The sequence below is a fragment of the Melitaea cinxia genome, chromosome 2 (assembly GCF_905220565.1).
Source record: "Melitaea cinxia chromosome 2, ilMelCinx1.1, whole genome shotgun sequence".
In the NCBI taxonomy this organism is placed as follows: Eukaryota; Metazoa; Arthropoda; class Insecta; order Lepidoptera; family Nymphalidae; genus Melitaea; species Melitaea cinxia.
The window spans coordinates 13,690,781-13,714,920 of NC_059395.1; the positions used below are offsets into that span (position 1 = coordinate 13,690,781).

Below are 24,140 nucleotides of genomic sequence, written 5' to 3' on the forward strand. Positions count from 1 at the left end.
TGGTTTGAATGTATCTGTTAAATTGTTAATCTGTAAAATATTCATATTCGAGTTTAGGATATCCAGAGCTATTTTGTACAGGCTTTTATGTTAATAAATTAAATTTACGGGTTTTAGTATTGTTTAATCAATGAAATGGACAAATAAAATCATAAATAAATAATTTACTCTTATGGTCGTTATATATTTATCAGTTTCAATTTTGTTACCGCGGGAAAACAGCAATAGGTTTGACTACTATAATGGCCGCAATAGCGCCAATGCTTAGAGTGTTTGTTCTTTTAGTATGAATTACGATTTTTAAGTTAACTTTTCATATTTCTCTTCTTTGACATAGAGCAAATATAAAATGGACATTAACGCTGGTAAGTGCCGGTTTATTGTCACGCTTAATTTTAAAATGTACCATATTTAGGGTCTCGCTGGATAATATTCAAAAGACTTAAGCAAATTATATCATTCATGATATAAAATTAATTTGTAATTTTACCAATAATACTTGTAAGTGACTAACGTGCTTTTAATCAAAAGTACAAGACAAAATGACATCGAAGTTCCCCTAACTAAAACCTATATAACACGTCGACTGATATTTGTAACGAATGTTGAGATTTTATGTTCTTTCTTCTTTTTAAGAATACATTTATAACTCACAATAAACATTCTTCAAAATAATAAGCTGCAGTCATTGTTAACTTGTCATGTACTTAATTACATTTGTTTTTCAACAATTTGTCAGGCAAAACTCTTCTACAAAACAAAATTATGCAGTAAATAAAAAAGGAATTACTGTCATCGATATTAAATCAATGTTAAACAATGAAAGTTGTAACGACCGTAACTATTTATCATAAATTAATGAAAAAGTTATGTATAACAACTACATACATCAATTTCTTTTGGTTTAATGACAATATATAAATGAGTCCAAGTATCCATTACATATATTTGTGTGGTTAGGATGCTATAGTTAACTAACATTAAGTTAGTGTTTTTTTACCTTAGTTTTATATAAGTAAAATGTCAATAAGTATATAAAATTTTCTTCTATTTTTGCTGACTTAATATTGGAAATGTGTTAATTCAAGTGAGTATAAAATTACTAACTTTTTATAGTAAATTTATAACCATATATACCTCTATGTTTTGTATTTAAACTTTTTATAAAAAAAAAAAAAAAAACTTTCATTTAAAGTAATTGAGCAGTAACTTAGATTCAGTTTTCAGATTACAAACAAGTTAATTTAAGTTTTTAGTGTAGTATTTAACTTTGCATTGATATGTCATAAACATCTTTGTTCCTCTATATACTTAGGCAGTGTAAAATATTATTTTTTACAATTTAATAAATCCTTTATAAGATTTTTTTTAATGAAGTTGATAACTTTGAGAAGTATATGTTTTATGATTTAAAAGTACAATGGGAAATGAAAATTTTACTATGTTTACTAAACTTGCACATATATTATCTTATATTGAATAGTTTAATGTAGATATTATATTATAGTTTACAATAATTATTTCCTAATTTTTATCCAAATCAGTTAACTGGCTAATTGGGAATTTAAAATAAACATTACGCCTGATGAGTTATATTGATCATTAGTAGGGCAAAAAAACAAAATCAATAGCTTGCAAAGAAAGAAAAACAATGCAAAAAAAGCTTTCTGACTTTTTTAATTTAACGATCATGTTGGTTTTTTTAGTAGTGTTAATAACTCAGTTACAAACCTTTGAGTTACTATTATCACATTTATATAATTACTTATGCATGGCTACAATCTAAAAAAAATTGAATTTTGTAATAGATTTCTTTTTTCTTTCTTAGAGGTCTCAACACAGTTGTCCCTGATCGATGCACTGCTAAGCGACTTTGACAAGACAATTACACCATGTGCTAGCAAAAAGAATGAGAAAAAAGAAGAAGAAACACAGGATGCCATGCCAGACTCTACTACCAACACGGAAAAAACTACCACAAACCCATTCCACTGTGGTGACGATGTCCTCGTACCCAACAAAGATGGAAGATATTATTTAGGTTTGAGCATCTCATATTAATGTTTAAATAGACTCTATGCTATGTGCTAGTTTGGCACTGTTGGAAGCCATTAAGCTGAATGAATGAATGAAATGAAATAGACTCCTGTCATAGCATATGATAATCCTAGAATGATAGGCAAAGTTCATATATTATATGTCTAGATTGTTATCAGTTACTTTTACATACTCATAATTTTTACCTTTACATTTATAGATTTTATTGTTTACATACTTAGTAACTATTAATATCACCCCAACTTTAGTCTATAATTGTATAAATATCTGTAACACTTAATGTTCTGTTATAGAAAATTGTATTGTTTGAAATCCTTTAGATTAATAAAACACTAAACTGCAAAAAAAACAATGAACAGCAAAAAGCATGTCTGTACCTAAAGTAAACAACTTAATGCTTGTGTTATAGCTCGTATAACAGCCAACTGATATTTATATAGCAGAAGGCTGGATCACTACAAACTGCGGCAACGGGTTAGTCATAATCCAATCTAATCAACGCGCCACAATTTGTACAGGTACAATAGTAGAGCTGAGCACGAGCAATGACAACGATTCGTGCGAAGTGGGCACGGGAGTGGCGCGCTGCCTGGTCAAGTTCGGCGACGGCACGCACGCGTGGGCGCCCGTGTGCTCGCTGAAGCTGCTGAGCGCGCCGCCGGCGGACGACGGCCGCATCATGTGCGTGGTGTGCAAGCGGCGCGAGGGGCCCGCCGCCGCGCCCGCGCCCAACGCCGTCGTGGCCTGCGACCTGTGCGGCCGCGGCTACCACGCCAAGTGCCACTCGCCGCCCGTCGACGCCTGGATCAACGGTACGCTGGGCTCGTGTTTAATTATTGTGTTTATGTGTTTATGTGTATGTCAAGGTTTACATATGTATATGTATGTATATATATATTTGTGTGTATGTATATAAAATTGTTATATTTTTGAACTAATTTACCTTTAATTTTTAATAACCTTTCATTATCAGGTTGTCTGGAAAAGATTACTTTTTAGCAATAAGATCGTCTGGTTGTACGATTTGTGACTATAATTACTTGTATTGTTAATTTTGTTTTTGTTTTAATATGCAATAAAGTATATTATATTTACATATGTGAGTGATTGTATTCATTATAAAACAAAGAAAAAACAACAATTTACATTGACGATAAATACCATGAAAGTAAATAGTTGAAAAAATAGTCAAATAAATACGTATTATTTGAAAAAATTCATAAACTACACCACCACCACATGACAAACACCAGCTTTTGAATAAAAACAAAAATTATTAAATTGTGTTACCCAATAAAATGTTATGAGACAAGTCTAATTGTGAATCGTCTCCATTTTTTGAAGCCAGTTAAATCTTTTCACACTTCTACTTACTAGAAGAAAAGTACTCTTCTGTGTGTAAAGTGAGCCACTAAAAAATAAAAAATCACTTTTTTTAGGTGCATCATGGCATTGCAAGCGATGTGTGGATCAACGCTACAGAGTGGCAGCAGCAGAAAATCGAGCATTAAAACGGTCCGATCTGTTAAGGTTCAAGGGAGGTCAGCAGAGACGGCAACAACAAGAACTGACACCACCCTGTGATGTGGGTTTCAATAAAATATTTGTAATATTTTCTTATACAAGATTAAAAGCATAAAATATTTCCAACTAAAAAGTATTTTTATTTTCAGACTGCATCTACTACGTCGTCAACAGCATCGGATGCTGGGAAAGATCAGAATGAGGTACACTGTTATTGTGGTGAAAAAAGTGATTGGCTTGCGCAAGTATGTCAATTTATTTTGTGTCTCTGTATCTAGACTATTTTAAAATACTAATAAAGTAATGTGTTTTGTTCCAGATGTTATTATGTTGTCGATGTTCCCGCTGGTTTCACCAAAGATGTGTTTCGAGTTTACAGTATCCACTCTATGCTGGTGATAAGTAAGTAAATTATGGAGGTATTTCAATTCTTATGTGAAACTATGCTTTCAAAGTTGTGTCAATAATGTGTGTTCAATATATGTAATTGAAGAACTTAAGTCTCTCTAAAAATGCAAAATAGTCCTCAAACTAATGAACGAAAAAAAGTGGAGTGCTAATTTTTAATTTATTCTGAAGAGAATCTTTTACTCAGCGTCTAGTAGAGGTCTCGGTCCTGAATGTGTAAGACAACTAGTACAAGTAGGTACTGTAACACTTATTAAAATATGAAAATTTTTATCTATTTCTTGTATTTATCTTTTTACTAACTGAAAAAATATAAATTTAAATATGGAAAGTGATCGCGTTAGCTCACTTAGAACCAAATATAAAATTATCAAATCAAAAAAGTTCGATCTAACGTGTAAATCGTTGCATAGCTTAATTTTCTAGAGCATGGATATGGTGAGTCAGAGATGTTGTTTCGATCCCCACTGGAATGGTCGATTTTTGATATGATATTTAAAATAAAAAATATTGAATTCATTAACCGGGGTAACATGTAGGAGGAAGATCAGCAGGCTTACTCTTGAAACTCAATCCTATTTGAAATTTGGGATTGGGATTGGGATCGAGAACTTGTCAATCGGTACTCTTGAACACTGCACTAGCGCACGATTTGACTCAACTACAGTGGAATTTTATGTAACTAATATAAATTGGGATTTCTCGATCTTATACACTTTTTGCACTTTTGACAATATTTTGACGTTGACCTATCGACTTGGAAATCGTGTTTGGGATCGAATTTACTCATTTCAATAAAGTTAACTTTTTAGTGTTCGAGTGTGTATCTCAAAGTGTTTTTTTATTAAGATAATGGCGCGACTGGCGCTTATTTTTATTATATTAACTATGTATATTTTTATATTATCAACAATACACTCACAGTATTTATTAAAATAGAATTAAATACTTAACAATTAGCCTTTTATCCTCTTTTAACCTAAGGTAGCAATTTTGAAATATAAATCACGGTATTTATGTTTCTAATATTTAAATAAAAATCACAGTATTTAAGTCTCTAATATCTTTTGTTTTAATTTAAGCTTAACACTGGTAAAATTGCAGAAATTATTACAGAAGTAAATAAAGAAAGAAGATAAGTTAATTATAAATATAAATTAAGAAAATACGTAATTGAGATAATTTGAAATTTAGAAGTCTCAAAATTGCACCAGTCGTGAACTTTTTTTTAACAACAACACACATTATCCCAGAATGTATAATATATCTTGCGTTTTTATGCTTAAAAAAATCAGTTTTAGGTTGAATTTAAGGAATTACAATATAATAGATAATAATTAATTATTGGAGACACATTTTAATTTAAAAAACTTTATTTACTTATTTTTTTAATTATAATGGCTACACCGGAAACCGATCGTAAATTCGATTTCAATTCTATTGAAAGCTCGATTTGGTCAAGAGTACCAAAATATTACAGATTGGAACTGGAACTGTATTGAATTCGTGTTTTTGTGAGATTGGGATTGAAGTCAAGATTAAGCCTACAGAGCTTAACCCACCACGCTGCTCCAATACGGGTTGGCGGCTATATTCCCTACTATTGAGTAACAATCGCTATCAGGTGTACATGATAACAGCCTATATATTCTATTTTTTTGGAATAGTCCTAAATAGTAAACAAATATGGCGTACTTCCGACCACAGACAATAGAGTAATATTGTAAGTATAGTAAAGTGACACAAAGAGCAAATGAATGAACAATATGAATAAGCCATAGACGAATATAAAATTCATTTTATGTCCAAATATTAACGCTAACATATCGCTAAAATGATTTCAAAACCTAATAATATATTGAATTTTTGTGCTAAGAATTAGTAGAGGTTACAGAATTACGAAAAAAAAAAAAAAAAAAAAAAATATATATATATATATATATATATATATATATATATATACATCCAGATACATTTTTGGCGTCAAGCACAAACTGCGTTATTACGACGTCCCTCAGTTATGCTTACATTTAATATGTTTTTTCTGCGAATGTTGCTTATTTTTTTCATTTTAAATTCCGTGGGTTATATCAATTTCTTTAAATTTCTTTTTTGAAAATATTCTGCTTACAGTTGTGCCCAACCATTTATGAACCCCTTTCATGATACTTATGTTATTGCTTCCTCCATATATCCATATAGCCTCACTTAATGCACCGATTATTTAGCGTCCTATATAAGTAATGATGAAATGAGTGAGAAGTAAGCTGAAATGCGACGTTGCCAGTTTTCTAGTAGGTGTGATCATCTATCGTTAACTTAAGAAATAATTCTATTACGCTCGTTGAAATTTTAACATGTAACGGTCATAGGAACACCTCCAATTTTTCATCTTATAATAGCTCTCTGAGTTGCAACATATATTTTATTTAGGCTTTTAACATTTTAATTATTGACGACGTAGCACATCATCAGAATAATAATATAATAAATAATTATTTATCGTTATGTCCATTTGTTATAAGTATTCTTTGACAGTTCGCAGGTTATGTCCACTTTCCTGCGAACCGTCAAAGAATAATAATAAATAATGTTCCCTTATCCTGCCATGGATTCTTTCTGTACATTGAAGATATTTAAAAAAAGTGATACGGTCTATGAATACAGGTTACTGAATCGAACATTTTTTTTATATGTTTGTATGTGTCGTTGTGTCTTCATCACGCCAAAACAGCTAAACGGATTTCAAGTAATTTTAGAACATGGGTAACTGGGCATCCAAGAATACGAGGATATTATTTTTTCTTCTTCGCTGACGAATCTTATAGGTTAATTAAGTTTTATAGCCACAAATAGTTGTGCTGCCTGCTTTTACAAACAACATATTATTATCATTTTCAATATAAAAATGTCTAAAATGGCACGGCTAAAATATTTTTATACAGACTAAATAGTCTAACTACTTAACTCTATTTCACTAGAATGATTTACCTAAGTCGTCGTCTGGCAAATTTAAATGTCGTCAAACAATATTTACTTATAAAATATAAAGTATATCTTTTAAGTAGGTTTCTAATTTTTTTTAAGTGGATAACAATAGTTTATTAAACATTATACATATTTACAATTCACAACTTAAGAACTAAATATTTACAGATAGTTTTGGTATAAATCATGTCCGCGTGGAATCGTGTCAAGAATGCTGACAGCATTTTCTCGTTGATTCGCTATGCCGATTCTCTGGGCAAAAAAATGCACCAGCCCTCTTGTCACCAGTGGAGGCAATAAGGCGAAGAGTTATCTCATTTAAAAAAAATTTAGCACTGCTACTCCAAGGTCCAAGTGTTTCGACTGCAAATGGCACAAAGATGTAATTTGAAATTAATGACGAATACTTGTGCCGTTTAGTCGTTTCAGCTTTTTCCGCTGTGGCTCCCGCTTTTAAGGCTGTTTCCCTGACATGAGAAGGAGCAAGTGTGTCAACGCAGGTTGCGTCCCACAAAAGCGCCCGTCCCCTTTCCCAGGGAACCAACGTCAATCCATCAGGTCTCTTGCCATCATTGCGACTAATTCCAGTAGGCTCGATAAGAGCAGGAACGTCGATGGTGGCAAGAGCTTTTTTATGGTATCGTTTAGGGAACCGTGGCGGGAAAACCTACCTGAACTCTTGTTACAGGAAAGGCCGTGTAGTCCGAAAGAATCGACCTCTTTTCCGCACGGAGATCTGTGTTCAAAGCACAGTGGAGCTCCCAACCGGAGACCGAGAGCAATTCTAAAACTTTCATTAATTTTTTTAAACTAAAAGTGTCCCAAAGTTTTTTGACGGCATTGCGTGTAGCCTGGATTGGGTCAAAAGCCAGAACAGCTGCAAAAAAACTTCGTATCCTTAATAACAGTATGCGTCAAACTAACGTCCGTATATGTGTTACGTATTGCGTAGCCCTTACCTTATATACGGACGTCGTAAATCTGTATACCTACTATTCGAACCACTACATATTCGACGTCCATGACCAAACCGTCACTAAACAAAAAACACAAATTTTCAGTAGGGGCGCTCAGTAACCAAATAAAAAATCATTGCAAAAATGTATTAAATGTAACAGAACCTTTGTTTTTTTAGATTCAAATACTGCTACCCAGCCTGGCTTCCATATTCATGCAAAAAAGTATAGATAACGTTTATCTAATATATAAAATTCTCGTGTCGCGGTGTTTGTAGTTAAACTCCTCCGAAACGGCTTGACCGATTCTCATGAAATTTTTTGTGCATGTTGGGTAGGTATGAGAATCGAACAACATCTATTTTTCATCCCCCTAAATATTAAGGGTAGTCCACCCCTAAATTTAATTTTTAATTTTTAGATAAATTATTTTATTTTTTATTTTATTATGATTTGGCGTTGAAAAATACATACAACCCTATGTTTTCACCCTTCTACCACCAACCCCTATTTTAAAATAGCGTTTAGCGGCAAGACAACGTTTGCCGGGTCAGCTAGTTAACTTATAGAAATATTTTTATTTTTATGACAAAATAGTGTCACTTTTCCGTTTAATATGTAAATTCAATTCGTAAATTCGTTAAAGCCTCACTTTTTCCTTTTAAGTGTACTTTTATTTTATTTTACTACTTAAGCAGTATTTTGCAACCGAGCGTCAAATAAGCAGCGACACGTGCGTAGCAACTGTTTTTAAATGATTTGTTTTGACTTAATTGAATATTTCAAAACCTTCAAATACAGTCAGTTTGGCAACGTCGCAATAGGACGTCAAATAATCGGTTGTATCGGAAGAGTTTTAGCACAGTATACGCTCTGTCGATATACGCGCTAGACTAGCGCTGCACCGTTGGTGCGGAATTTCGCGGAAGTTTTAGTTATACAAATGCAAATGTCTCAACGATTTTTTGGCTTCCGGCGATTTTTGTTGTACAGGTAGCTAGAGCCAAGAGGACTAATGGGACATCGATTAAAAAAGTGGCGTCCGATATGCGGACGTCTAAAGGAGGTGGACGCCAGTTTAGATGCATTTCGGCCCATGTGGGACGCCTAATTATTAGCAGGATGTATATATATATATATATATATATATATATATATATATTAATCGAGCATCGAGCATAAAAGGCAACAAATTTATATTTCGTTTATGTGAAATGGTCGGTAAAAAAGACGCCAAAAATAAAATTTACAACAAAATAGGTCCGCCTGTGTCTAAAAAAAAGTCGACCCTATTAATATTATTGTCACATTATTTGTATTTACTATGAATAAAAAACCTGGCGCCGGCGGCACACTCTCTCTAACATCTACAAAAAAGGACTAATAACATTGTACTCCATGAAGCTCTCATTGGGTAATCCTAAGTGTCATCCTAAAGTCTCAAAATTTTTTCCTGGGAACTACAGTAAACGTTTATGCCGTTTCTATGTGGTATACTTTAATATTATGTGGGAAAAAGTGTGTATATAAACATAGATAATAATAATATTTATTATAATAGTGGCAACAATAATTAAAGCAAGGGGCAATATAATTCTATGTCTTTTTGCATGTAAGATATCAATTAAGTTTAGCATAATTTTGGTCGGTGGACTCACGTCTGCATTAGGGATACTAAGACAGAATAATTAGTTCTCTTAATGGAAGCTGCAGTAGTGTAACAAGTAAACGATCAGTAATAAAACTAAAAATCGGAATAACAAAAGCATGGGCACTTTAAGCCTGTGGGCATAACTTTATACATAAAATATATATATATATATATATATATATATATATATATATATATATATATTATATGGGATAGCGTTAAAAATGTTTAGGATGAAATTGATATTCAGAAATATTCATAATATAAAATAAAACCTTTACAATGAACACTTTACCATAAAGATTGACATTAGCAATATTTTGTAAGCATTTTTTGCGCTCAACATAAAAAAAAAATAAAAAAAAAACAATGACAAATCGCTTTACGGTAATATTATTTAACTAGTTATAATTCGTGAAAATTTAAAATATAGTTAAAGAACATGGCCTATTTTATATCTCAAAAAATATTCTGACCACATCCCTATTTGCCTATTAAAAAAAGATATTGAAATGTCATATTGGAAAATATTATTCATCTGTACTCTCGGAATTCGTATTTTAGTAGTTTTTATGGGCTTAAAATGATAAATTGATATTTGTTTTTAGTGAAATAAATGGAGTTTTACAAATGTCCTTAAGCGAATGTGTTGTAAAAGTGAGTGATAAATGCGTAAAAAACGTGAATTACGATTGACAGCGGTTTGTTTACCAAATAAGACTCTTCCAAAAAAACGGAATATATGTATAATGATCGGTAAAAAAGACATGCTTATATTTTTTTACAGTACAGAATAAATAGTAATTTTTGAAGGTCAATTTTACAAAAGACAGTCTCCCTCTTACTGACTTTCTGTAGATATGAAATGTAAAGAAGAACGGGTAAATGAATGTTATTTTAAAAGGTATAATCGTAGGTATTTTTGGTGCTGTATAACGTTCACGCAGACGACGTCGCGGGCAGCAGCTAGTATAATATAAAAGTATAGCACATAGCACTGGCATAAAAGTTTACTGTAGTTCACAGGAACATTTTGTGGGACTTTCGGATGTGACGATGTTATTAGTCCTTTTGTTTAGATGTTAGGGAGGTTGTATGGCCGGCGCAAGGTTTTTTATTCATAGTAAATACAAATAATGTGACAACAATACTAATAGGGTAGACTTTTTTTTTTCTAGACACAGGCCGTATATATCGTGTTATAAATTTTATTTGTGACGTCTTTTTTACCGATCATTATACATATAGGTTGTTATCATGTACACCTGATAGCGATTGTTTGAGCGCATTGGAGCAGCGTGGTGGGTTAAGCTCTGATCCTTCTCCTACATGGGGAAAGAGGCCTATGCCCAGTAGTGGGATATTACAGGCTGAACCGTATACATAAACGAAATATAAATTTGTTGTCTTTTATACAGATGTTCGATTAATATTTATTATTTTTTTTCCTAATTCTGTACCTCTACTAATTATTAGCAAAAATATTTAGTATATTATCAGGTTTCAATAATTTTAGCAATAAAGTATCGTTAAGCATTTGAACATAAAATGAATTTTACTTTCGTCTATGGTTTATTAATATTTTTCATTTATTTGCTCTTTGTGTCACTTTACTAAACTTACAATAGTACTCTATTGTCTGTGGTCGGAAGTACGCCCTATTTGTTTACTAAATAAGACTGTTCCAAAAAAATATAATATACACATAAACAGAAAAACTGAACGTTGCCATTCAGTCTACACCTGCTCCTGCCTGCTTTGCACCTAGATGCGCAAGGACCTACAATAAGGTTGAACAGACCTTGAAGTGTAAGAGATCCACACAAGAGGCCTAGGTTCAGCAGTGGACTATCAATGTTGTTTTTTCAATGACGACAACAATTGGATATGAAATTGCTATAACGAATCAGATTTGTTGTGTATAATTTAAAGTCGATTTTTTTTCTAACTATCGTTTTCATATACTAAATCACTTTGTGCATATATGATATGATGATAACCCAAAACATATTAACATTTGTTGCAATCCAGGTTATACATATTTGCTTGTGCGAAATGCAACGGCGGCGAAGAGTACCTTCGGCGGTTGGAATTGTGTTGGTTAGAGTTAGCACATCTCGCGCTCTACAACCTGACGGCATACAACGCGCCCAACTACTTTGACCTCGACACCGTCATCATGCCCTACATCATGGACAACTGGCACGCTTTGCAACTGCCCGAAAAGGTATTGTGGTAAAACAACTTACATTTAATTTAAACTCTTAGTATATATTTCATAAACTAACAATCTACTTTTGCACTTGTGTAATATAAGGTTTTCGACTCCTGTCTGTGTTCAAATGAGTTCTGTAGGTGTAATAGATCACGTTCCGGCTAAAAAAAAAAATTAATATAATCGGTGCGGTCGATGCCAGCCTTAGTTTAAAAGAAATATTTACATGCGTTAAATATTTTTTTGCTTAGGTAGCAAATAGTACTAAAACAGTACTGAGTAAGTAGCAATATTTCAAATCAAATATTTCACGACACACGACACGACATGGGTCTTAGAAAAAAAGCTTTTATGAGAGTGGGGGTTAGAGATGATATTGATGCTGCCAGATGATTTTGAGAATGAGAAAGAAAATCGTAATTTCGCTCTTACCCTAGATAAAAAAAAATGAAAAAAAAATATATTTTTTATTGTATATTATTAAAATCATCGACGCCTTCCAAAATACGACGATGTTCTAAGGTATCGCTCGTCTTGCACTTCACTAGTTTTCTCGCTATTCGCTTATGACGTCATCAGCGTGTCGTCTATACTTGACAACGGCGTGTAGAGAACGGATTAATGACTACGCGCTAGAGATGCGCCAGATTTGAGATATCAGATTTATTATGGCGATTTGATTGATTTTAGTTGATTTGATTTTTTATTCATTTGCTATTTATGTGTTAGCTGATGATAGTTTTATGTTTTTTACCTTTTGTTTTATTCAAATATTAAATTATTTATAGAAAATATAACACGTTTGAGTTGAATTTTGAATAGCTAATTGCAAAAATGACTTGTAATTATGATTTTTTTAAAGTGCAATAAAGAATATATAAATCATCTATACCATTTTGACTAGCCCGTTGGCGCAGTTTGTAGTGACTACAGGTCAGCGGTGCTTTCTGCTCCGGAGGTTATGGGTTTGATTCCCACCCCGAGTCTGGGTATAATATATATTTATTTATATTTATATGTATGCTTATCGAAAAAAAAAAAAAAAAATAGCTATACCAGTCAGCTGTTACCAAGTTATAACACAAGCATTAAGTTGCTTACTTTAGGAACAGATGACCGGGTGTGTATGTTGCAAATATTTATTTATTTATTATTTATTTATACCTCTTGCGTCACATCCCTAGCGGTCAACTATAGACGACTTCGGCGTTCTCGACATATCATTTACGTGGAATAAAAATGCATGTTTTTATCTCAATGTTTCTCAGTACGTGTAGCTCTAAAAGACTTGTTTTTTATACTCAAATGTTGCGGGGATATTCTATTTTCATAAATGTTGAATTAAAATACTAGAAATATTTTTTTAATAATTTTATTTAATATTTTTGTGGTCCGGGTTTTTTGTCACCTATAGACGTCGCTGGCGCACAGGACTCGCGAGCCCTTGTCAAGTATAGGTGACTACGGCGGTCAAAAGGTTAATCCTTGTGGTTCTCCCAACATAGCCTCGGAGAACACTCTAGGCTGTCAGTCCCGGTTGTTATTACGTACGCCTGATAGCGAACTTTACTCATAGTATGTCGACGCGTCAGCGCAGCGGTCACAGCACCGGCTGTCGCGCTGGCGTTAGTGGGTTCAATCCCCGCGCACGACAGACATTTGTATTGGCCATATAGATGTTTGTCATGATCTGGGTGTTTGTGCTTGTGTATTGTGTATGTTTCCGAACCCCCGACATAAGAGAAAAAGCATCCTTGTTAGGACTACCCATCACTAAAAATTGTAAAATAAAATATTTTTTAACAAAAAAAACCGACTTAAAAAAGGAAACTTATAATATTTGAAGTTGGTGCCAAGTAAATACTACAACAACCTGGCTACAATAACAAATACAAACAACACACACACAACAAACAAGTACAAAAAATATTATTAGATATGTCAAAACAATAACCGAATAATAACAGTATTCAACCTAATAGTCAATGAAACAAATTATGAAAGAAAACTGAATACAACTTATGAGTGGATACTAGAGTAGTTATTGTTTTATTTGGCACCGACTTCAAAATTATAAAATATTTATTTAATCATTTCTGATTAACTAAATCAAAATACGAATTACTTTGTACTAAGTAAATTTATTTTTCACTTTTTAGTTTCCTTTTTGAAGTCGGTTTTTTTTTTTTGTTAAAAATTATTTTATATATATTAGATTTTCACGAAGAACGTGGTCTATAATATCTTCAGAATCCCCCATTTCACGGAAAGCAGTTAAGAGTCGAAAATCGTACATAAATAGTGTAATAAATTTAGAATTAGCGTAACAGAAGCAAAATGAATATCACAGTTTTATCTGGCGTAACAGTTTTCATGTAATGCTTTGTTAGGTATCCATCTATTATATCATTAACTAGCCGACCCGTGCCCACTTCGTTGGGCGTTAATTATTGTTATATTAACCAAATAACATACTTTATAGAACAAATTTTACAGCACTTAAATAAATAATATGTTGCTCCCGTGTATTTATTATTTTAAATTACAAAACCAAATAACATACTTTAAAGAACAAATATTATAGCACTTAAATAAATAATATGTTGCTCCAACGCCATCTCTCAAAAATCGAGAAAACGTCGTCGATAGACTAAAAAAAGACTAAATTAATAACGTCGAAAGACTAATAAATTGTTTTCTAATAGCAATAGATGGCGCTAGTTTATTTACCATTTTGATATTATATTTTAATCTTTTTCTTATTTACTGAATTTATTGTTCAATTACAATAAAATATAGCCTATGTCACTCCTGAATAATGTAGCTTTCTGTTAGTGAAAGAATTTTCATGATCGGATCAGTAGTTGCGAAGATTACCCTCTACATACAAACAAAGTTATAAACTTTACCTCTTTATAATATTAGTATAGATGGTTTCTACTTAGACAGATCATACATCGTTCCATAGCTTAATTGGCTAGAGCGCCGACACGGTCAGTCGGAGACGCGGGTTCGAATCCCGCTGGAGCGGTCAATTTTTGATATGATATTCAAAAAATGTTTAGAATCCCTAATGTGTGGGTAAACACAAAAATAAAATCGTACATATTAAGAATAGCATGGTGTCGTCTCCTGTCAAAAGATTTTCATTGTAATATGAAACTTTGAATAGTTACGGGTCTCTGTAAAAGAACTCACTATAGACGGCGCCACGGTTCGCTTAAACCGTAAATAAAAATCATCATATCAAAAATTTCGCTGTGGCGGGTACATCGTTCCATAGCTTAATTGGCTAGAGCGCCGACACGGTCAGTCGGAGACGCGGGTTCGAATCCCGCTGGAGCGGTCAATTTTTGATATGATATTCAAAAAATGTTTAGACAGATCAATTTGTTTGAAATAGATGTGGCGTACTCCAGTGAACGAGCGTCGGGAGAAAATATTAACTGCCTTAACGTCATCGCGAAAGAGATTCAAATGCGGTCGTGAGATGAAAAAACGTGCAACAATTTGGGGCTTACGTTTGCGACGTCCGCCCCCACCGCCACTTCAGCTGTCTGCGCTGGAACAGGTCAATACAAACTAATTGACTAAGTCAAACACGAAGATATCTCCTTGTCAACCATAGCAATTTACCTTTTTTTTTTTTTTTTTTTTAATTTATTTTAATGGAATTATCTGCAATCAGTACTTTTTACTTTTAGCAGATCTATTGTGTGAATGTAGGGCATGTACAGTGTGGGTCCAGTGAGCCATCTACTGCTTATTATTATTATTTTTACTATTGTAGGATAGTTTTTCTTTTCAATCTTTTTTGTGTTGACTAGTTGTCAATGCAACAGCTAGATCATTAGAGTGTCTCTCCATTCTTTCCCGATACTTGGAGGTATGCCTTTGAATCTCTTCTGTGACTATTTCAATTTTAAGGTTTTTGTGTATTTCATCGTTTGTGACAAACCATGCCACATCACTTATTGAGCATAGAAAACCACTTTGGGCTCTTTTTATGAAGTTAATGTTAGATTTAGCAGCACTGCCCCATAACTAGATTCCGTACAACCACACCAGCTTTAAGATTAATGTTAGATTTAGCAGCACTGCCCCATAACGGGATTCCGTACAACCCCACCAGCTTTAAGATAACTATACAAAGTTATGAGTAGAGAAATGAGTAGTTTATTGTCCAAGCTGAGTTTGCTGTTGCGGCCTAGAATCTAGTGAAGATTTTTGTACCGAATGTTGAGCTTATCTCTCTTCTTTTTTATATGTTGGTTCCAGGTCAGACGTCGGTCCAGATGTATGCCTAAGTACTTTACATGATCCTGATAAGGAAGCACAGTATTTTCTAGTTGAACTGGAGGGCGGTTCTCTCTCCTCAGTGTAAAAATTACCTGTTCAGATTTGGGTTGGCTAGCTTTTATTCTCCATTTATCTAGCCAGCTGGTGACAGAATACAATCCACTCTGCAGCATAAGTGGGGCAACTACCGGATCTGTGTTACTCGTTAGTACCCAGTGCAGAGCCTTGAGGTACACCAGCCCTGGCTTCACAGAACTACTAGTTCTTATCTGTTTCTCTAACTCGGAATAACCTGTGTGTCAGATACGAAGTGAAGAGCAGATGATACGAGTGTGACAAGCATGACTTAAGTTTGCATAGCAGGCCTTTATGACAGACTCTCGAAGGTTTGCTGTATATCCAAGAACACTGATGAGCAATCCTCTTTTTCCTCTAAGGCATTCCTTATTTTGTCACATACCCGATGAACGTGTTCTACTCTTGAGTGTTTCTGCCTGAAGCCAAACTGGTGGTTAGGCATAGACTTATTTTGCTCAAGGATTGGTGGAATTCTCCTAAGCAGTATTTTTTCGAAGATTTTAGATAGGATTGGCAGCAGACTAATCAGTCTATAGAAAAAGACATCACTTGGAGGCTTTCCCAGTTTGTGTAGCATGAAAATCTTTGACACCTTCCATATTTATGAAAATGTTGTACACTAAGGACTCCATTATAGAGGGTTGTTATGAATACGATAGCCTTGTTAGGGAGTTATTTAAGGATTTTTTTGGTAATTAAGTCAAATCCAGGTGCCTTTTTTTCTTGCAGGTTTTTGATAGTTCTACACACTTTTCGAAATGTTACTGGAGTTGGTGGTGGTGACATTTGATAATCTTGACAAAGAATTGTATAAATTTGTTCTTCAGTGTCTTCTGCGTTCAGTTCAGTGGGTGTGAAGGTTTTTTCTAGGTGCTCGGCAAAGGTATTAGCTTTTTCTTGTGGAGTCTTTTAGCCAGCCAATAATTGTTTAAGTGGAGGCTTTGCTACATGAGAGTTGCCATAATTTTTTGCAATCTTCCATAAGGAATAATTACTTGAAGCATCCGCTGTTAGGGTTTCCAGTTGAGACTCAAAAGTGTCGTCAGTCCACTGTTGTAGGGCTATTTCAGTTTCAACGAAGCGTTGCTGAAATTCGTCTTATCTTCGTCATTACCAGTTTGATGCCAGATTCGTCTCAGCCGTCGCTTCTCGAGAAGTGCTAATTTTATTTCAAGTGGATAGTTAATCTGCCTGTGACTAAAGTTATTTTCAGAAGTGCTAGCCCAGCAAGCCTCTTGAATGGTTTGAGTCAACAATATCGCTGCTTTGTCTATGTCTTCAGGCGTTTTCAGTGCTATCTTCAGCTCAATTTTGTCCTCGACCAGCTGTCATAAAAGTGCCCATTTCGTGGATTTGTCACAAAGACATTCCACATCACTCTTTTCTATTATTCTGGAACTTACAGTTAGCAACACAGGTGTGTGATCAGATGAACCGTCCGCGTCATAGCAAAGTTCCGGCTTCAGGTAGAACTTGGATAGTCCTTTGATGATGAAGAAGTGGTGATCTGGTGGACCAGATCCGGAATTTTATTTTTATCACCGGAAAAATGAGTTGGTTCACCAGTCGAAGCTGTCACTAACTGATTTTTGTTGATGATCATCTTTAGCTATCTACCTCGGGCCGTTGTGAGGCGAGAACCCCAATTGATATTTTTGACGTTCCAATCCCCGCCAGCCACAAAGCGTTCACCCAGAGATTCAAAATAATAGTTGAACATCTCATGATTAATTTTATGTTTTGGGGAAGGGAATAAACTGCTGATATGTTCAAAAACCCTGTATTTCTTGTATTACGACAGTCGTGACCTGAATGTAATCATTATTCTGGATTCCGGCATAAGATGATGTTTATTGCTCTTTTTTAACCGACTTCAAAAAAAGGAGGAGGTTATTCTATTCGACCGTGTATATATATATATTTTTTATGTATGTTCTGGGATAACTCCGTCGTTTATGAACCGATTTTGATAATTCTTTTTTTGTTGGAAAGGAGATATCCCTAGTTTAGTACCATGATAAGGAAACCAGGATCTAATGATGGAATCCCAGAGAAATCGAGGGAAACTCTCGAAAATCCGCATAACTTTTTACTGGGTGTACCGATTTTGATGATTTTTAATTTAATCGAAAGCCGATGTTTATCATGTGGTCACATTTAAATTTCATCGAGATCTGATTACAGTTTTTGGAGTAATCTTTGATAATGCGTATATACTTGATTATTTTTTCGTCTACCTACATTGTATTACTTGTCGATATAATTAAAGTTGGATTTTCTTCGTTTGCCTGCAAACACAATTATTAGATTACAGTCCCGGCATGCGCTCTTTCATCGGGATAACTCGTTATATAGCACCGATATCTTTAAATTTGATATTGCTGTATTCTTTGCAATATGCCTCCGATATCAGAACATCCAGCCTCTGTTCCACCATTAACATTTCGGCTTTGTGTTTGTTAGGAGAAAGTCCGTTTATATCCCACGCTGCAATACGCAGTGTTCGTTTCTTATCTATGAGCTTTGTTATTACGCACAACAGGGTGCTCATTTTTTGAATGATCATGTCCATCTTTTTAATTTGCTTTAAGAACAGTTGTTCGAGAGTACCTGGTAAAACTGGTTGAGAGCAGTTTCTATTGTATGGGTCGTTGTGCTGTTTTTCGTTTTCCTTGGATGCATCAGCATAAGATTTTGATTGCTTTGGTTGATAAGTTCCATCAGACGATATAGTCAGTTGAGGGTCATCATCTAGTGTCGGAGTTGTGGCATTCTTTTTAACCAAGTGCACTTTCTTACGCGCCCCAGAATTCCTAGGTAGACTTCGCAACCTTTATAATTGGCGGGATGTACACCTCCGCACATGGTACACTGCGCTGGTATACTTCGATCGGTTTTATGGCAGTCCGATGTTTTGTGTGATTGTCCACATTTTACGCATCTAAGATCGCATACAGTAATTTTTTTGAGTGTCCATACTGTTGACATCTTTGGCACTGTACTATAGTTTTCTTCTTTTTTGGGTCTTCAGTAACTATAGATTGATAATATATAGTATAATGTCGATGTTGGTATCTTTACAGGGCCAAATTTTGTATTTATGATTTCTCTTGCCACTTGATTCCCCATTGCCTCGATATCCTCCTTGATGGCTGTTAGCTGTGTACTAGAATGGAGATTTTTACTGACAACCCTAACACATTACACATTGATTCTGTATCCACCAAGAAAATACATCATTGTTTGTTTTGTAATGCCTCGAAAATAATTGTCGATATTTTATGTATTTTGTAGTAGAGATTAACCTTTTCGACTGCTCCATATTAAAGGACCTCTAAAGACTCAGCATCATTTATTACTCCTTAAAGTTATCATACCGTCACTGAAAAAAATTATTATTTCTATTTTTAACAGATTAAAAAAGGAGTGCCATTGACTGATGAACTTGTACGTGAATATGCTCCTCGGTTAAGGTTTCTATCTAGAGCACCTTCACCACACACGGTGCTATCTATTGATGATAGGTAACTAAAAGACTAATGTTTTAATATTCATTTACTCAGATGTTTGTTTGTTATTTAGAATCATTTGTTTTTATTTCAGTTCACAACCTTCCAGTAGTAACAACGAAAAAAGTTCCTATAAAAGTCATAATCAACAAATGATAGTGCCAGTTGATAGTCACTGGTTGAACCTTATGATGGGGAAGCGGTTTCACGAAAATCTTAATTCAAATTCCAATTCAGAAAATGACTCCGCGAGTTCATATGAATCAGTAAAAACAACGGAACGCGATGATCAACCTTCTCCCTCCGTATGTACGTCCACTGCTAGGAAATCCGATGCCAAAGAAGATGCTTTAGAAAAAATATCAGAAATTAATGAATCAGAATCTAATGAAGCGAAATCTACTTGTGAAAACTCTCCTGTGCCATCTCTTGACAACTCTCTTTTACCATGCTCTGTTAAGTTAAACAATACACCCAAAGATAATACTGATGATATAAACTCAAGCAATAACGACTCTTGTAATATTAATATTAACAAACATACCTCGCGAATAGCCACTATGAACCTAGAAGTCTCTAAATTATCCACTAAGAACATTATTGAACATTCCAAAATAATGTCACTCCAGCATATGGACAGTTTACCTCCATATAGCAGTAGTTTCACTCATGACATGGAGTCCTCTGGTGACGAAACTTCAAGCAGAGGCACGCTAGATGTTATTATACCACCGCTAAAAGATTTTCAAGGGAAAAATAATCCATTTCTAATGCAAAATACATACCCATCAAAGGCACCTTTTTCTTCAAACATGAATTTGTATAGTAAACAAAATGGTAGAAATCACTATCACTCGAGATTTTCATTACCAAGTCAACTGAATCCATTTATGGGCCCAATGGTGAGGCCTTTGAAAAGAAAACTAAGTGAAAAGGATATTGTTATAGGTCCTAATGGCGAAGTTAAGCGAAGAAAGTATAGACGGCCTCGAAAGCATTTGCAATTGCAGGTTAGTTTTAAATGTCATATTTATGTTTTATTTATACTCTGTTTTTTTTCGCTACGGACTAAATTGACGGTTTTATGGGTAAAGCTTTAGATTAGGTAAAACCGAATTTCGGGACCGTGGGGGGATGGGGGGGGAGAGGGTGGGGAACGCTACCCCTGGTACCACTGTCACACCTCGGAACCCCATGGTTATGGAGATATCCATGGTTAAAGTTTTGAGGTTAGAAGAAGAATTTCGAAAGTTAGAGGAACGCTTGGCTCCGGCGCTGCGGGAAGTGCAGCCCTTCCGCCCTTGCGTGCGAAAGCACGCTCACTCATGCTCCGTTCCGCAGCGGAGGCTGGTCGCCTTCGGCGACCAGCCTCAGCCGCTCCTCTACGCATTCGTTCGCGCGCTTTCGCACGGCGGGCGAGGGCTGCCCTTCCTCCGCGCCTCCGCGGCACAAAAAAAACACTCTAGGGGTAGGACAGACCAAGACCACGTGGACAGTGGGGTGCTCCGATTCGGTTTTGGGTATTTTTCGAATTTCTAAACCCATATTCTAGCACGCAATGTTACTAATTTTATTAGAATATTATGTCTGACGCGTTATTTTGTTTAAAAATGTCGATTTGTCAGTCGTTAAGCGTCAGTTCGTATCGTTTGTTGATCTTGCAATCGAGATCGTTTTTACGTAAATTTGTTCGAAAATAAAATGTGAAAGTTGGTGAATGGAGCATATGAGTGCACTTCCCGCTGCACCGGAGTTAAGGTGGAGTCAGACACGGAGCTCTAAGGTATTGTAATATCTCTGAATCACGTAAAGTTAACCCCAAAACTTCAAACACGATATCTTCGAAACCACGGGGTTTACGCGAAACGCACACTACGGGGGGCTAAAAAACCCACCCTCCCCACCACCCTTTACCCTCCCACCCCCATTTCACCCCATAAATTGGAGGCTACTTAACTAACGCATGACCAATTCTTCTTCTAACCTCAAAACTTTAACCATCAATATCTCCATAACCATGGGGTTCCGAGGTGTGATAGTGGTACCAGGGGTAGTGTTCCCCACCCTCCCCTCCCCCATCCCCCCACGGTCCCGAAATTCGGTTTTACCTAATCTAGATCTTAGCCGTTTTATGAATCGTAATTTTTTATTTTGCCCACATAATTTTATTATTATTATTTGACGAATCTTTTAAAAATCATGGTAACTATGGAGCATCAGATAATTTAGGATAATTTAGGCATAGATTTTTAGGAGTAAATACAACAATTATTTATTTGTTGTTGAAGAATACGCAATAACAAGTTAGAAATTGGTCGATAGACTGTAGCTAATGCCATAAAAAACGAAAACACGTTGCTATTTTGAATACACGGCATTCGTCCTTCAATCTCTGAAGTGTTCGAATGCGCCCGTTGTCGTATGCGATTTCACGTGTTATTCCTTTTTGTTGAGTTTGTTTTTGTTTTTTGTTACGTTGTTTTTTTTTTAGTCTTAAGTTTTGTTATTTTGTTTGAGCCATATATAATGGACGCTCAACCTTCAACTTTGTCGTGTAAACGCGATAAAGAAAACTTTTCGTCAAGAAAAAGACAAAAGCATATTTCTTTCGCCGAAAGTGAAAAAAACATGATAATAAACGCGTACAAATACACCGAAAAGAGAACAGAATCTCCAACCTAAACGCTGAAGAAAAACTAATTTGTTTTAAAAACTGCTAAAATTTTAAACATAGCCAGGAGTTCGGTATTCAAAGTGCTCAAGGAGAATGAGAATTTGAGCGTTCCAAAAGTTGCACATAAGGCAAATTATAAAGAGAAACTGGTACCTCCGCTACCACTGCCACCCTTCGGAACCCCATGGTTATGCAGATATCCATGGTTAAAGTTTTGAGATTAGAAGAAGAATTCCGCAGCTTTCACGCGTTTATTTCAAATTTCACTTGTTATTTTCGAACAGGAGTACGTAAACCTGATAGCGACTCCAAAATCAATAAACGATACGAACTGACATAAACGACATACGATCACTTTCAATATTCTATCTATCTCTGAATTTGCTTACTAGAGATATAATTTTGACGTGAGCTCCATAGAAATTGCGTCAAAAATCTATCGCTAAGAGGCAAAACCAGAGATAGATTGACTATTGAAACAGCCGTATAGACAACATAGACTGAGATAGATAGATCTCCATAACCATTGGTTTCCGAACGATAGCAATGTTACCTAGTATAGCTCCCCATCCACCCTCCACTCTCCATTCCCCAAAACCCCATAATTCGATAATTCTTAATCCAAAAGATAGCCTTAATTTGCATGTGATTACTAAGCTAAATAAATACTTAAAAAATAAGTGTTTCATTTATCATATCTATACATTAGCCATACAGGTACATATATAGGTATGCCTATAGGTACATTACGGTTGTCGCCACATTCTAAAGTTTTTAAGACACATTTTTGTAATTATTGGTGAAAAACGATACTAAATTGTAAATTACGTAAATTTCCGGTAGTGGCATATCACTATTAATGATTCGCAAAAAACTAGCAACACAGCTTATGTCAATTTAGTCCGTAGCGAAAAAAAACAGGCTATAGGTTCTGTCGATATTTGTTTAAAATCATCTGAGGGTCGACACAAAGAACTTGATGAAATCCTGTTTTAACACAATATTCTTTTGTTATCATACTTTACCTGGTTTTAACGAATATGTTTAATTTGCCATAAAAAGGGTTATTTTATGTTCTATAAATACGTTAAATTCCAGCTCAACAAATCATGCCCACTGCCAGACGAGGGTTCAAAGACTGCTCAGACGCCGACCGAGAACGGCGACGTCACTCCACCCGCCCCCCATAGCATGAGTAATGTAAAATTCCACGGCAGAAGACTGAGACAGAGACAAGAGAAAAACTATTACGAGAACGCACGTCGCAATACAAACAACAACGCAACCAGCAATAACAGTGTGAAGAGCTTGCAGCTGAGTCCACACAAGGCGAGCAGCGGCGCGCCCGAAGTGGACGCTCGGCAGTTGTCGGCGCTCAAGTCCAGCGTGCAGTCGTACTTCCGCGCCGGCCAGACCTACCGCGTGCTGGCGCGCCGCCTCGTGCCGGGCCACCCGCCTGCCTACCTCATCGAGTGGGACTCCTCCTCGTAGACCGAGGCGTACATGAATTTATTTAAATATAAATACTATTGTAATTTTAATATATAAGTGCTTGTCTGTAGCCTAATTTAGTTGTACAGTAAGATCAAGGAATGTGATATATTATTATTCCAACCTACGTTATTTGTTTTATTTTTATTTTTTACTTTTAACTATAAAAAAAAAAACTGTCTAGATGTGATGTAACGTTTAAACTGATATGATAAACTTTTTGATCTTTAGGGTCGCAGAAATCTACTGTTTTGTTTAAAATCGTAGGATGTCAATGGATAGTTTAGGG

General features: G+C 35.0%; 1 protein-coding gene across 1 annotated transcript; it reads left to right on the forward strand.

Annotated features, from left to right (window-relative positions):
* On the forward strand, positions 1 to 23,978 carry LOC123665297. The gene is made up of 11 exons (XM_045599621.1): positions 1 to 365; positions 1,829 to 2,041; positions 2,577 to 2,870; positions 3,498 to 3,643; positions 3,732 to 3,827; positions 3,902 to 3,984; positions 11,617 to 11,812; positions 15,204 to 15,371; positions 19,592 to 19,701; positions 19,781 to 20,696; positions 23,459 to 23,978. Exons 1-11 carry the CDS (start codon positions 350 to 352, stop codon positions 23,849 to 23,851), a joined length of 2,631 nt encoding a protein of 876 aa, XP_045455577.1. The 5' UTR covers positions 1 to 349; the 3' UTR covers positions 23,852 to 23,978.
* Positions 23,979 to 24,140: the final 162 nt, after the last annotated feature.